Below are 15,558 nucleotides of genomic sequence, written 5' to 3' on the forward strand. Positions count from 1 at the left end.
CTCCAACAAAGAGCTCAGACTACAAGTGGACGTGTCAAAGTACGGACTAGGTGCAGTATTACTGCAAGAAGGAAAGCCCATCGGCTACGCTTCCAGATCTCTCACAGACAGTGAAATCAACTATGCTCAAATCGAGAAACAGCTATATGCAATTCTGTTTGGATGTAAGCGTTTCCACCAGTACGCCTATGGCCGACAAGTCATTGTGGAATCCGACCACAAGCCCCTCGAGTCAATCATAAGGAAACCACTAGCCGCAGCCCCACCAAGGCTACATAGAATGATCCTTCAGCTACAGAAGTACGACTTCACAATCATTCACCGTCCAGGCAAAGACATTCCTGTCGCAGACACGCTCTCCAGAAAGTCTCTTAGCTACCAGGACAGCAGCCTCAGTGAAGGCATGGATGTGCAGGTGCACATGGTGTACAACAGCTTACCTGTGAGTGATTCAAAACTGAAGGAGATCTGAGCAGGAACAGAGAAAGATGCACAACTCACACTGCTGAGCGAAATCATACACGAAGGATGGCCTGAGGAAAGGAGGAAATGCCCTCAGAGCATATCTGAATTCTGGAACCACAGAGACGAACTGTCACAAATCAACGGAATCGTCTTCAAAGGGGAGAAAATCATCATTCCTACCAGTCTCAGAGAAGAGATGTTGACAAAAATTCATGCTGGACATATGGGCATGGAAAAATGCAAACAAAGAGCACATGACATTATGTTTTGGCCCGGAATGTGCAAACACATTGAGGACATTGTCGGAAAATGTTCCATTTGTCTAGAACGCCGCCCATCAACTGTCAAAGAGCCCATGATACCTCACCGTAGCCCTGGCAGGTCGCGGCAACGGATCTGTTCACATGGAACAACGAGGACTGGTAGAGGTAGTGACTTTAGTCTCAGACAATGGCCCCCAATACAAATCAAAAGAGTTCGAGTCGTTTGCCAAGGCATGGGATTTCACACATGTCACATCAAGCCCACATTACCCTCAAATAATGGCCTTGCTGAAAAAACTGTCCAGATTGCAAAAACACTCATGGACAAAGCCAAAGCGGACAAAAGAGACCCCTACATCAGTCTCCTTAAGTACCGCAACACTCCGGTTGACAGCTTCAAGTCATCAGCACAGCTGTTGATGAGCCGCAGACTTCGCTCAATCCTTCCAAGCACCAACCAGCAGCTGCAGCCAGAGGTCGTCAGCTGCAAGCAAGTGCATGCAAAACGTGTACAGAGACAGCAACACCAAAAGAGATACTATGACAGGTCAGCTAGACTACTGCTGTCACTGCACAATGGAGAATCTGTCAGAATCCAGGAGCATGACTACTGGAAGCCAGCAGTCGTCATCCAGCCAGCTGACACTGAGCGATCGTATCATGTCCACACCCCAGAAGGACAGGTGTACCGCCGCAATCGCAGTCACCCCCTGAACACCAAGGAACAACACCATCATTCCGACGAGAGGATCAGTTCAACAGAGTGTGATGAACAGAGCAATACACAAAACACATCATCCTTACCTGAACCTAAACCTGAACCTGATTTGTTGACCGATTCAGGAGCATGCTCAGTTGCATACCACACAAGGTCGGGACGAGAGGTCAAGCCTAGAGTTAATCTTGACTTGTGAACTGTCAAAGGGTATAGGCGGATCGCTGCCCTAAAAAAAAACTGTACATCGTTATTGAAATGTTGAGATGTTTTCAGTGCTAGTTAAATGCTGAGTTTACTTATATGTTTATGCTACCGAGAACATTATGTAGAAGAAAGGTTTAAAAGTAATGCATAACATTTTTCTTTTACAAGGGGATGTAACATTTGCATATTGAATTATCATTGGCCCGCAGGCATCTGTAAGGAAATCCTATTATATTCACATGTGATCACATGCTGAGTTGTCATTGGCCTGCAGGCATCTGTAAGGGGTCCTGACTCCATCTTGTCCCCACTGTGCTGTATGATTGAGATCACAGACCTAATGCTTCATAAAAGAGTTTAAACTGTAATACTCCGTTGTCCTGCAATTTATTATTTTTGTACAAAGTGTGCAAAACAAGACACCTGGCCCATCAAAGTCATCATCTGAGTGCTCTGCCCTGATGAGCTGGCACCTGTGCTGTCCTTTCCCCAGCGCTGGCTGCACCGTACTTTTGCGTGGTGTTTCACCACATGCAGATCCTGCCTCTATGCTATCCTTTAATTACGTATCAGTATCTGAACTGGTAGCTGCAACTGTAAAATCGAGTGACAATGTGTCTTCATCTTCACTGTCTTCTTGCTCTTTCTTCACTGCCTGGACAGGTTGCAGTTCTTGGGTATCTGAAAGGAAAAAGGGACAAGGGTTGGGTTGTGGTGAGGGGAGAGGAGAAAGTAAGTAGTGTGTGCTTACACTATCAGCAGCTTCTCTGTCAGAAGAGATTGTGGGAAGAGGGAGAAGCGAGATGAGAGAAGGAGGATTAGGTATGCGGAAACCTCATCTTCAATAGCTTCGGTCCCGCCGGTGGCCACGGCCTCAGCAACGGCCCTTCCCATAATGGCCACCACCGTTTCCTCCATGGGGGTTAGAACATGCAGGCATGCCTCTCCCCCTCCGGTTATTTCCTGCTGCCTCTGGTTGTGCACCACCTTCTCCTGCAGGAGAGGGGAAAGTGTGTCATTGAGTGTCGTGCAATCTGTGTGTGTGATGTGGCTGCCATACAAAAAAGACTTGCATTTATATAGCACCTTTCATGACCACCAGACACCCCAAAGCACTTTGAAGTGTAGTCACTGTTATAATGTAGGAAATGTGGCAGCCAATTTGCACACAGCAAACTCCCACAAACAGCAATGTGATAATGACCAGATAATGTTTTTTAGTGCTGTTGATTGAGGGATAAATATTGGCCAGGACACCAGGGATAACTCCCCTGCTTTTCTTCAAAATAGTGCCATAGGATCATTTACATCCACCTGAGAGAGCAGACAGGGCCTTAGTTTAACATCTTATCCGAAAGATGGCACCATTCAACTGTGCAGCACTCCCACAGCACTACACTGGAGTGTCAGCCTAGATTTTTCTGCTCAAGTCTCTGGAGTATGACTTGAACCTACAATCTTCTTGACTCAGAGGCAAGGTATACTACCAACTGAGCCACTGGCTGACACTAGCTATGGTTGAATATATGGCAGTGTGCGCAATCTGTGAGATGTGGGTTTGAGGGTTGCAATGGCGCTAAGTGTGTGAGGGTGAGGTGAAGCATATGATTGTTAGGTATGCATCTTGATTGATAGAGATTGTTGGTAGGTGAGTGATGGGGGTGGAGTGAATTGAGCGGTGGCTGAGGCTAGTAGTGCAGTTGATAGGATATGGCATTTGAAGATGCATTCACTGATCTTGACAACTCGTGTGAGATCATTAAACTTCTTCCTGCACTGCCTCCATCTTCTTGGAGCAATCCTCCTGGCATTGACATCCTTCACTATCTCTTGCCACTGCCTTCTGAGCATGTGTCTGGCGGGCCTCTAGTCTCCTGAGGGTAAATGACATCTCTACTCCGTTCCACACCTTCAATAAGACCTCCAGTGCAACGTCTGAAAGTCTTGCTGCCTGCTCTTTCCCATGGTCAGCTATTGTTGATTGTTGCACAGCACACTATTCCCAATAATCTCTGCACCTCCAGCAGCCACAGTGCACCTTCCCTTTAAGAGGTGCAAGCTAGCTTTAGGTAGTACTCAGCAGTAACGATATTGGGCCCCCTGCTGATGCGTACAGCCAATGAACAACGCAGTTAGTACTGGCTGCATACAGAAATCATTATAATGAGCAGGCAACACAAAGTTGGCATCGTTCCTGCATTTCAATCAATGGGTGCGGGTTAATCGCGCATCGCGATCCCTGCGCCCGTTTTCTGCGGTTATCCAATTTAACCACCTCAGTTGTATTTTATGTTAGTGCATGTCCTATAAGCTATTCCACATATTTTATAATAAAATGCAAATTGTTGAGCTTGTGAGGACAATATTTTGATTTGGAAAGCTTCACAGCAAAAGCTAACCCTTGTCCCTCTCTTTCATTTCAGGTGCTGAAAATGACACCCCTCTGCCACCTCAGCAAAGGGAGGCCAGCATTCCTGAAGATGCACCATCACTCGATCTTACCCTAGCAAGCACCAGCTCAGATTCTGGCACCACACGTACTTTAAAGGGTAGGCTGTAGAATATGTCCACATAAATATTGGCCGGAAAACCAAAATTCTATGCAAATGATGGAAAAATGTAATTTGGCATAATTTCCATCATATGCACCATAGCAATGCTTAAAGAGATGTCTGATATTATGAACTGTGGAGGAGGTATTTATAAATGAAAGAGCCTGAAAGCTGATACAATCAAACAGAGGGTGATCAAATTGCATTGACCAAGGAGCTTTTTAAAAAAGTTACAAAAATGTTTTCTCATCCTTGGGGGCTAGTAGCTACACTACGCTGTAGCAAGCCACAGGCAATCTCCATGCCCCCTCTAGATACACACTGCAGTTAGAGAGCCAATTTATTGAAAGGACCCTGACAACCCGCAGGCCAAATACGCTGGGATCATGCCCACCAGTGACCTCTGCCGCTTATCCTGCCAGAGTACGCGGGGTCAAGTGAAGGTCAGCTAATTTACATATCTCCGGCGGGTCACCAGGTGGGTCCCCTACACCTAGGCAGCCTGTATTACACAGAAGAGCGCAAATTGTGGCATGAGCGCTCAGGCCAGGGGTGGGGAGATGTCAGGGCCTCCACAGGAAACTTCTTGATGGTGTATGCAACAGTCTCCTCAGTAGGGGCCCACTCTAAAAAATTAATTACCTGCCTCCTCTTCGGGGGTCCAGACCTCGATCCCAGCTTGGACCCAGGTGGGCCCCACTTCTGCCAGGAAGGTAGCTGGTATGCCTGCTCTTACGAGGGGTACAGCTGCCAATGATATGCCTCAGGTCACTGAGGGCTGAGGTTGCGGGAACTCTCGATTTAGGGAGACCCCAGCCCAACTTCCTCTAATACTGTAAAGGCTGATTGGAGGCTTTGCTGCTTAACAAGGCCAATGTAAACTTCATTCAGCTGGGACCCAGTGTCTCTGGGTCCCGACCAAATTTCCTGCCCTTCCAACACTGCCTCTAGAATTGTGATGCAGAGATTTCGGCCCCCTTTTCATCTGACTGGCGATCCTCTCTCACTTCTATCCTTCCAATGTCTCTCTCTCCATGACAACCATTCTTATTGTTACTTTATGGATACTGATATAATTCGTGCTCCTTTGGATATTTCTTGTTCATTCTAAGCTCCAAACACACCATCGTACACATTCTCTCTCCTCCCTATATCTCCACTTTGTTGAAATCAATGCTGGGATTCTCTTCCGTGATCCTGTGCAAAATTCGGTGGGATCACAGGAGAGAATGAAGGAAAATGAGGGATGAGGAGCCTGCTGCTGGCTAAACACCAGACCTGCATTTCTCTCCCCCTACCTCTGCTGGGGTTGCTGCTGGCCTCTCCTTCCCCCCCTTGACTTATGTAAATGGTGGCAGGGGAAACAGTGCCTGAATCGCCAGTGGATTTCCCTCCTCTCCGCCGGTTTTATCATTGCTTCATTGAACCACCTGGAGGAAGCTGGCAATAGTCCCGGGAAGTGATGGTCATGACCCTAAGTTGTCCCTGTGGAGGGAGAGTGGCTTCCTCTCCCTTCAATCTTACCCTGAGGCCTTCACTGAGACATGGCCTCTAGTCTTTAAGGTCCATTGCCTATGCTTCTGGTACTGCAATGTTTTTTCTGGTGCAGTACCATCAATATTCAGCTCATTGCAGGCTCTCTATCAGTGGCAGCAATCTCACCGGGATCCCATGGTGTATTTCTGATTTAGGTCTTGCCCTGCCAGAATTTCACCGCAAAAAGGACAATCCCGGCTCAAGACTCATCACAGTCTCTTATTTTAACTCTTTCTTTCCCAGCACTACAAATCTGTGGAACCACTTACCAGCCTCAGTCTTTCTTTTCCTCTACAACCTTCATGCTTTTAAAATCGAATGTTGGTGTCCCATAATCACTTTTCCTGATTTACATCATCTTTTTTTAATCTCTTCAACTGTCCAATATCCTACAACAATGGTCTTAGCTCCTCGCCTGGGTTTCTCAGCAAAAAAGAAATCATAGCTACCAATTATTTTCTAACATTCCACGATCTAAGATTATAGACACTGGGGATGAGCTTCCGTGGGGGTCCGTGGTGGAAAAGCTGCAGAAACCCTGGAAAAATGGGTAAATGGCGCTTACAAATGTTTTTCCAGGGTTTCTGTGTCTCTTCTGCCAAAGTTACTGCGGATGAACGGGAGAACCCCCGCAGAGATTCACCCCCACTATATAAATTACATGAAGTGAACTATTGAAAGGTGATGAGTACTTACTGCAAGGATAACTTGTAGTGAACTATGTGCCACTTCTATATACTGGTATTCTAGCAGGCACCCTCTGATATAAATGTAGCGGTGATCCTCTGGTACCCATTCTGGAGTATCAGTTATAGTCGCCACCACACATCCTGGTCCATTCTCCATCCACCAAGTGCGATGCATAGAAATGTTAAAGGTCATTATCAGGTCGGTATCCTGTAGCAGAAAGAAATGATGGGTTTAAAAGCTGTTGAAATGTAATGCATCTTGTCATACAATGAGGTGATCATTAGCTATTAGTAAATTCTCAGTTGACCATATATTTGACCATAAGGCAAAACCCTATTGCTTAAATTCTTTAGCAAGTTATTTTTAAGCGGTCAACTTTCACCTTGTTTCCAACATGAAAGAATGGCAAAATAATGGGAAGTATAGAAATTAGTAGAATAGCTTGATTAGCATAATTACATTTTTATTAGGTAAGGGTATCAAGGGGTATTTAGCAACGGTGGGTCAATGGGGTTGAGGTTCAGATTAGCCTTGATATAATTGAATGGCGGAACAGGCTCGAAAGGTTGAATTAAGGGGAAGGGGTGATAGAGCCTGGGGCAGGATCTCTCTATTTCAGGAGATTCTTTGTCGCACGGCCTCAGTGACCTGGCATATAGTTGGCAGATGTACACCCGCTCAGATCAGGTGTAGTGTCCGGACCATTGGTGGCTGCAGGACTGACGTAGCGATCCTGGCTGGGTTCAAGGGCTGGACCACCAAACCAATTTTTTTTCAACTTTCTTTTTGTACAGCTTATAAAGTGGGCCACAAGGTAAGCTACAATTTATTTCTAGGTGGTATCCCAATCGTCCCCTTCTCCAACTAGGCCTTCTGCGCTGGACTTTCTGGCTTAATTTTTCTGGCAGACGCCCCAGATGTGTCTGGGTGATATAGGCACCTATCAATGCATTCAAAACAGGGGATTTTGACGGGCCAATGGAAAAGATCGTGGGCAGGTGCATCGCAGCAGTTGTGTTGAGATGTCCCTCCTTCTCTCCACCCCCGCAAGTTTTCAGGCTAACATGATGCTCACTGAATATAGAATTTTTGTTTTTTGGATTATGTAACAAAATGATCAGTTTAAAAAAACTGCAAAGTAGCTTGAACAAACTGTAGCAGGATTTTGATTTTTTGTTGAACAATTTAATACGTCTCAGAGCAATGGATTACGTTCTCTCTGACCCCATTTTTTGGAATTATATGAATTACATTTTCTTCAGATGCCCAGGAGGCCAGGAGGAAAACTGACCCCTTGATCCACATCAACATGCCTCCCTGTTCCATACATACCCCACCGGCATTGTACCTTTTACAATAATGTGGAAGCACCTTAAATTATATGGAACTAGGGGAAAGTCCCCCGAGTTCTGAAAGAATTGGAAATTTGTGTGGCACCAATAACTGATGGGAGGATCCAAGGATTAATTGCCTTTTCAACCAAATCCTATTAAGAGATTATTCTTATAACTGCGCCATTCTAGTTGATATAATACTCTGTGGCAAGGAGTAACTTGAACTTTGCGTGATCACTTCAAAGAAGAAGTTCTCAGTGATATCCATAAACAACTGGCTGAAAACACACATTGTGCAACTAGAAAAGTTTTTTTTTAATTTGTTCATGGGATGTGGGCATCGCTGGCAAGGCCAGCATTTATTGCCCATCCCTAGTTGCCCTTGAGAAGGTGGTGGTGAGCCACCTTCTTGAACTGCTGCAGTCCATGTGCTGTTAGGGAGGGAGTTCCAGGATTTTGACCCAGTGACGATGACGGAACGGCGATATACTTGCAAGTCACTGCAGAGCCAATATGAATATCATACCAGTAGACTGTGTTAATCACTGAAATTGCTAAAAAGGTTACACTTTAATCATGACTTTTCCCAATCCAATTTTTTCTGCTCAAAGTCAGAAACAGAACTGTTTTCCTTTGTATGTGCCCTATCTTAAGGTTTTCATGGAGAGTGTAACATTTTAGATCTGCTTGTCTTTCACTGGATTACACACCTACCCAAGTTGAGAACTTGTTTTGGTCTTCAAACAGCCAATGTAATTCTATTTAACAATGTTATTTTGATTATGAACAGTTTTACTAAGAAAGAAAGAACAATGGAGTGGATAGGGTTTTGTCCGGAAATAGCATCTCTATGTGATGGATAGCAGCATCAACAAGAAAAGCACATCAACTTGATCCTTGGAAAGTGCTCAGCATTCACTTGTGTAACTGCTATTGCACAGTAATAGCCACATCCAAGGTTGTCTTGTCTAAACTATGTGAGGCTAGCTGCTAGTTGCAGTGACATGCGTGCCTTGACTTCTCAGCACAAAGGCATCAATGGTGGATCTGGCAGAAGAGGCCGACAGTTAAATAGTAGAGAAGATACTAATGCAACGCATGCGATCTGCAGAGGAAATCTTTGGAGGCAACAAACATATTGCTGGCCAACTGGAATGGCAAGGCCCATTGTGGGATTGAGAGGTGGATGGGTGTTCAGCAAACAGTTCATTTATAAATTTGAGTCGTAAATTATTCCATGCCCAGGAAGTCCCAGTAATTCTTTTCTGGGAAATAAAAGGAGTTGCTCTGTTGGAATTTGGGAGTTCATTTGAAAATCTCTGAGAGAAGGGGAGTCAGTTTGCAAATTTCTGAGAATGTAACATAAGAACATAAGAATTAGGAGCAGAAGTAGGCCGTATGGCCGTTCGAGCCTGCTCCTCCATTCAATAAGATAATGGCTGACCTTTGACCACAACTCCACTTTCCTGCCTGATCCCCAAATCCCTTGATTCCCCTAGAGTCCAAAAATCTACCTATCTCAGCCTTGAATATGCTCAATGACTCAGCATCCACAGCAGAGAGTTTACCCCCTAGTTCTAGACTATCCAACCAGGGGAAACTCGCTCTCAGCATCTACCTTGTCAATCCCCCATAGAATCTTATGTTTCAATGAGATCACCTCTCATTCTTCTAAACTCCAGAGAGTATAGGCCCAATCTACTCTATCTCTCCTCATAGGACAACCCTCTCATCCCAGGGATCAATCTAATGAACCTTCATTGCACCGGCTCTAAGGGCAACTTGCCATTTGCCTTCCTAATTGCTTGCTGTACCTGCATGCTAACTTTCTGTGTTTCCTGTACGGGGATGCCGAAATCTCTCTGAACACCAACATTTAATAGTTTCTCACCATTTAAAAAATATTATTTTTTTCTATTCTTCCTACCAAACCTCACATTTCCCCACATTATGTTCCATCTGCCATCTTATTGCCCACTCAGTTAACCTGTCTATATCCATTTGGAGGCTCTTTGGGCTGGATTTTCTCAGCCCCGAGGAGGCGGGTACGGAGGCGGGACTGCCGGGAAAGTTGCAGAATTTGGGGGTGGGTGGTAAACCCACCCCAACCCACCTCCATGCCCTCTTGCCAGGAGGCGGGAAGCCGTCCTGCCCCGGGTCCCGTCTCCTCGAGGCGGGAAAGGGATTAACGCCTATTAGCTGCCTGTTAACAGGTAATTAATAGGCAGAAAATAGGATTATCCCCATTTTTCATTCCAAAGTGCGGGCTTCCCAACCTCAGGGAACCCCGCCAGGGTGCAGGAGCCGAGTAGGAGGTCTGCAGGGTCTGAAAGTGCGATATAGAGGTGAGTGATGGGTGCAAGTGTGGAGTGGCAAGTATGTGTGGTGAGTGTAAAGTGTTAGAAAATGTTCACTTACCTTTGTTTCTGCCTACAGCCTTCAGCTGCTGTGGAGCTGGAGTCCATTGTAGAGATCACAGGCTGGCTGTTGGGTCCTCTGATCCAACAGTCATCTGATTTCTACAAAGTAGAAAGGTTTGATGAGTCCTGAACACAAGGCTTCATCAAACTACATAGAATGTCCGTGTTTGACAACTTCACAGAGCTGATATTTCTTCTATCAAAAATTCTTGACAGATGACACGTCATATGTTGACGTGCTCTGTCACTGAATTCCACCTAATTGGCCTGCTGAGCCCGCTGGGCGGGCTTAACAAGGTCAATCAGTGGAAGATCCCGCTGGTTGGTGTAGGGGGTGGTGGTGTGGGGTGGCGCGTACGCCCAGTCAGTTATGCCTCTGACTGTTTATGAGCAGTTCGAATCGCTCCCACGCCCCTGGGTTCTAGATACCGGACTTAGGTACAGATGGCGATACAGAAAAGACTCGAGTAGACAGGTGGTTGGATGTAAGCAAAACCAAGATTTTTATTGAAGAAGAAGTTAACACAATCTTATGAAAAGTTACTAGTATAAACTTTACAGGCAAAATGCAAAATAACTATACTTATACAGGGAATGGGGAACACACGGCACATCGAGGGAAAACGACTATCTTAACAATCCCCTTATCCTTATCCCACCCCCTGTACCTAACCAGATTAAGCTATGAGGGGCCAGAATTCATGTTCACCAATCCAAAATATCTGCTGAATTCAAAACAGCGGTGGGGTTTGGGGTTCGCTCTTTGTGCTCGCTGGAGCCTGCCGTCGTCACGTGGTCTCGGGGTGCTGCAAGGGCGTCGTCCAGGTACAAGTACCCCAAAGTTAAAGTCTCTGCTTGGGTACTTTACCTCGCAGGGATGATGGTTCCTCTTCCTCGGCCGGCAGTTGGAGTTTGCATGAAGATAGTCGCAGGTCAGCTGGACTGAAGGCCCGATTATTCGAAGCTTTCCTTCAATCGTCTTTCCATTCGTCTTCTTCACCACCTCGCCTCGTCGCGTCCCGCCTCGCCTGGCCTGGTTTGTCCGTGTCCGCCTGGCACAATGCCAGGCGTCCCTGATGGAATGGGGAAGGCACGGGCAGTGGCCGGGCGGTAAGCGCGGGACGGGTGAAGAGCAGTAGCCACGAGGGCAAGGGGCCGGAGCCGGAGCAAAGGCTGAGAGCAGAGAGAGAAGGTTGCCAGTGGGCCTACAATTATACTCCTTTGGATGGGCCTTATCTGCGCGCCAAATCAGGTTAGTCCTTTGTCCCAATCTTGGCGGGCTATTTTAAATAACGGTAGCAATCTACTCTAACTGTTTTTAGATGGCCGGTAATCGCATCTACTGGCCTGATAATTGACATGTCTTGTTATTAATACATCTTAATGGGCCTGTCCAGCCTCGATGGCTTCCTTAAGCTGTTCCCGATTATTTATGCAAACTGCTTGATGGCCTTAACTATTGGCCTAATTGGGTTTTGATCTGTCTCCGATTTGGCCTAATACATAATTCAAAGTCCTGTCTGGTTTTCAAAATGCAAAGTCTCTCTTCACAGAAACTGCAGCTTTGGTTTCAATTTCTCCACGAGCTGCCTGTGCCGCAGAGTCCAAGTTTTTAAAATCTCACAGGCTTTCTGCCACGAGGCGCGGACGCCATCTTGGGTACACTTTTTCATTAAAATGTCCATGCAGGGTCCCTTTTCTTATTAATAACCTTTGGGGAAATGTAGAAATTTTGCGAATCTTACATTGGTCAGAGGCTGATGGAGGCGGGACTGAAACCAGGCACGCAGCAGTCCCGCCTCTAACACATCTCCATTGAGAAAATTCAGCACTTTGTGTCCTCCTCACAGCTTACTTTCCCACCAACTTTGTATCATCAGCAAACTTGGATACATTGTACTCGGTCACTTCATCTAAGTCATTAATATAGATTCTAAATAGCTGAGGCCCAAGCACTGATCCTTGCGTCACCCCACTAGTTACAGCCTGCCAACCGGAAAATGACCCGTTCATCCCTACTCTCTGTTTTCTGCCCAATAACCAATCCTCTATCCATGCTAATATATTAACTCCAAACTCATGAGCCCTCATCTTGCGTAGCAACCTTTTATGTGGCACCTTATCAAATGCCTTTTGGAAATCCAAATATACTACATTTACTGGTTCCCCTTTATCTATCCTGCTAGTTACATCCTCAAAAAACTCTAATAAATTTGTTAAACAAGATTTCCCTTTCATAAAACCATGTTGACTCTGCCTAATCATATTATGATTTTCTAAGTGCCCTGTTACCACTTCCTTAATAATGGATTCCAGCACTTTCGTGATGACTGATGTCAGGCTAACTGGCCTGTGGTTCCCTGTTTTCTTTCTCCCTCTTTTCTTGAATAGCGGGGTTATGTTTGCTACCTTCCACTGGGACCATTCTAGAATCTAGGGAATTTTGGAAGATCACAACCAATGCATCCACCGGGCTGGATTTTGATACTGGGGTGGGCTGGAGTCGTGTAATCCGCATTTCGTGTTAGCCACCCGATTCTAAATCGATGTGGAAAAATGCCATTTTAACTTAATTGGCCAATTGAGTTCCAACGTGTGGGAACCCATGGCCAATGAGTTTTTCCAGTCTGAAAGTCACCTCCGATGACATCATCATTGCTGCTGCATTTAAGGTCTGCAACAAGCCATGCTTCTTCTGCAGACTGCCAAGCTTTTGCCCTTGCATGTTAGAGGCAGCTGCAGGAAGAATGGCCAGCCAGAGACCTAGGTCTGCACCCCACTTTAATGACATTGCCCTGCAGGCTTTAGTAGAGGGAGCAAGAGCAAATAAAGAGGTGCTCTTCCCTTCTTCAGGGAGGAAGAAGCCTCCCCAGCAAACCAAGGCTGTGTGGATCCAGGTGGCAGAGGAGGTCAACTCTTTGTCAATAACCCACAGAACCTGGCTTCAGTGCAGGAAGAGGTTTCATGACCTTCTGCGCACTGGAAAAGTGAGTATGAATTTCCCATCACCCTCAATCTGATCCCCATTGCCTCTCCTCACCAGCACTCAGCTTTAGCAATCTCTTCCTCCACATCCCACCTGACACTGACATCCAGGCACCCTTTCCCATTCCCTCTCTCTCTATGGTCACATTCACCTAACTATTCAACTATGCAGCCCTCACACTCCCTATCACTTTGATGCAATTACAACTTACAAAATACAGGGAGAGCCCTTGGTCTTGCCACCTCACTCCATCTTTGTCTCCTTCTAAGCATTTATGCTATGGATTCTCTACACTCACTCCTTCATTCTCACTCAAACTCCACTTGTCTCCCTCATTGCAGGAAAAGAGAGCTCACAATAAGAGGGAAAGAGCAAGGACAGGAGGAGGACCACCCTCAGTAGCCCAGCTCACCACCTGGGAGGAGGCGGTCCTGGAGATCGTGGGAGTGGAGGAAAATTCCCAAGTGGGGGATGGACAGACGGGCGCATCACAGCAAGCTGGTGACAGAATAGTTTTCCATCTCTCTCAATGACATTGCATGAGTCACTGATAATGATTCTGAAGCTCTAACAGATGGACTTATGATCATCTGCAATATGCAATGTGCATGTAACCTTGGCCTCACATCTTTGACTCTTTCCTTTACTCCCCCACAGGACCATCGCAAGTACCCATCCCCACTATCCAGGAGGAAGAGCATGAGCCTCAAGACTCCTCAGAGGAAGCTGCAATCTCTGAGGGCACAGTGTCAGCAGAATTCACCGCACCCAGCACCAGCGCAGATGCTCACACCTCGGAGGGAACATCGCAAGATAGAGTAATGTTGTCATCTGGTGTATCACAGCTCACAAGTGAGCATCAGCAGATTGTGGAGACAGGGAGAGCAGTGGAGAGCCCTAGTCGGAGGGCGCAGGACTCTGCCAGCTCGGCTCAGCTGTATGTCGACCCTCTGCCTCTGGGTCCATCCATAAGATCAGCGGTGCTGGAACTCCAGGAACAGATGCAGGAGTCTCTGGCAGGTTTTGTCTCCAGGGTCGCTGCGAGTGTGGAGTGAATGGAGGAGTCCATTGCGAACATGAGCAGAGCCTTTGGGAGTCATTGGCACATGAACGCATCACCATGGAAAGGATGGCAACCTCCATGGAGGTGATAAGTCGCCAGAGTGCAGAAAACATGGTGAGTGTTCTGAATAGAATGACATCTCTGGAAGAGCGATGGTCATCTATTGAACAGAGAAACCAGGCCTTCATGGAAGTCCTTCTGAGTAGGACTGCCAGTGCAGAAACGGGTCCCCATGGCCCCCCTGATATGCAGCAAGGTGCTCTCAAGCCACTTGCAAGTGCTGAGGGGGACCTGACCCATGAGAGGGAAGTTGGTGGCAGACAGTGGGGGCTCCTCTCCAAGCGCTCACACTTCCAGGCCACGACAGAGCCCTCGGTCAGAGCCCCACCAGAGTCCACACCCAACTGAGATCGGCGTCTCAACCCCTGCACAGCCGCAGGAGCAGCAGACTGTTGGCAAGCCCTCACAGGTTCGCAACCCCAGTGGACGCCCACCAAAGGTGTTGAGACAGGAGCAGCAAGAAAGTGAGCAAGGGGCCTCCACATCTGCTGAAGCCACAGGGGAAGCACCATGTAGGAGCACGCGTAAGAGAAAGATACTGATCAAATGGTCACAAGGGTAGTCACTTGGGTGAAATTTGACGTTTTATGTTAAATAGCCATCAGATGATTACTGTAAATAAAAAATCTGATGGCTACTGCTGTAGTTGTGGCGTGTGTCATTTCGCAAATGGGACTTCCACATTGAGGGCTTAGGATTACTTGCAATTATCAGTATGGTGGTCAAATTGCTAGGACTCCGCTGGTTCTTGGCCATTATCGATGCTCAGGTAAGAAGCTGCGAGGCAAAAGTGCTTGATTGGCTAGGCTAAGCACATCTGGCCAAGATGAGTGCGTTCCTTGCATCCCGGGCAGCAATGTTCTCGTGTACTGCTGCCGCTGGTTGATGGGCCTCTGCAAGATGTTCGTTTTCGCTCTCCTCCTCCTCATCTGAGGAGGATATGTGACGAGCCACTTGGTCCTCAGGGATCTGCAAGCCACGACGCTGTGCCATGTTGTGAAGTGCACAGCAAACCACGACGATTCTGGAAACCCTGGCTGCTGAGTACTGCAGAGCTCCACCTGACCTATCCAGCACATCTTCAGCAAACCGATGGTTTGCTCAATTATGGCTCTGGTGGACATGTGGCTGGAGTTGTAGCTCTCCTCAGCTTCATTGGATGGGCTCAACGGTGTCATTAGCCACGTCTTCAGGGGATAGCCCTTGTCCCTTGAGCTGCAAACACCAACAAGCACTGCAGAGGTGTGCTGTGACTCCCTCCATATGC

General features: G+C 46.8%; 1 protein-coding gene across 3 annotated transcripts in view; it reads right to left on the bottom strand.

Annotated features, from left to right (window-relative positions):
• The window catches only part of nkain2 (sodium/potassium transporting ATPase interacting 2), a 1,023,309-nt gene that overhangs the window by 204,288 nt on the left and 803,463 nt on the right, over nt 1-15,558 (bottom strand). For 2 of the 3 annotated variants that reach the window (XM_085997218.1, XM_085997219.1), the window contains exon 4: nt 6,435-6,635. In XM_085997218.1, the coding sequence (XP_085853344.1) occupies nt 6,435-6,635 (201 nt within the window). Of the gene's footprint in view, nt 1-1,894; nt 2,332-6,434; nt 6,636-15,558 lie in introns of those variants that run through there. The other variant, XM_085997220.1, reaches the window with a different exon arrangement.

The sequence above is a fragment of the Somniosus microcephalus genome, chromosome 9, assembly GCF_052327205.1.
Source record: "Somniosus microcephalus isolate GS21.2 chromosome 9, FLI_Smic_1.0, whole genome shotgun sequence".
NCBI classification, from domain to species: Eukaryota; Metazoa; Chordata; class Chondrichthyes; order Squaliformes; family Somniosidae; genus Somniosus; species Somniosus microcephalus.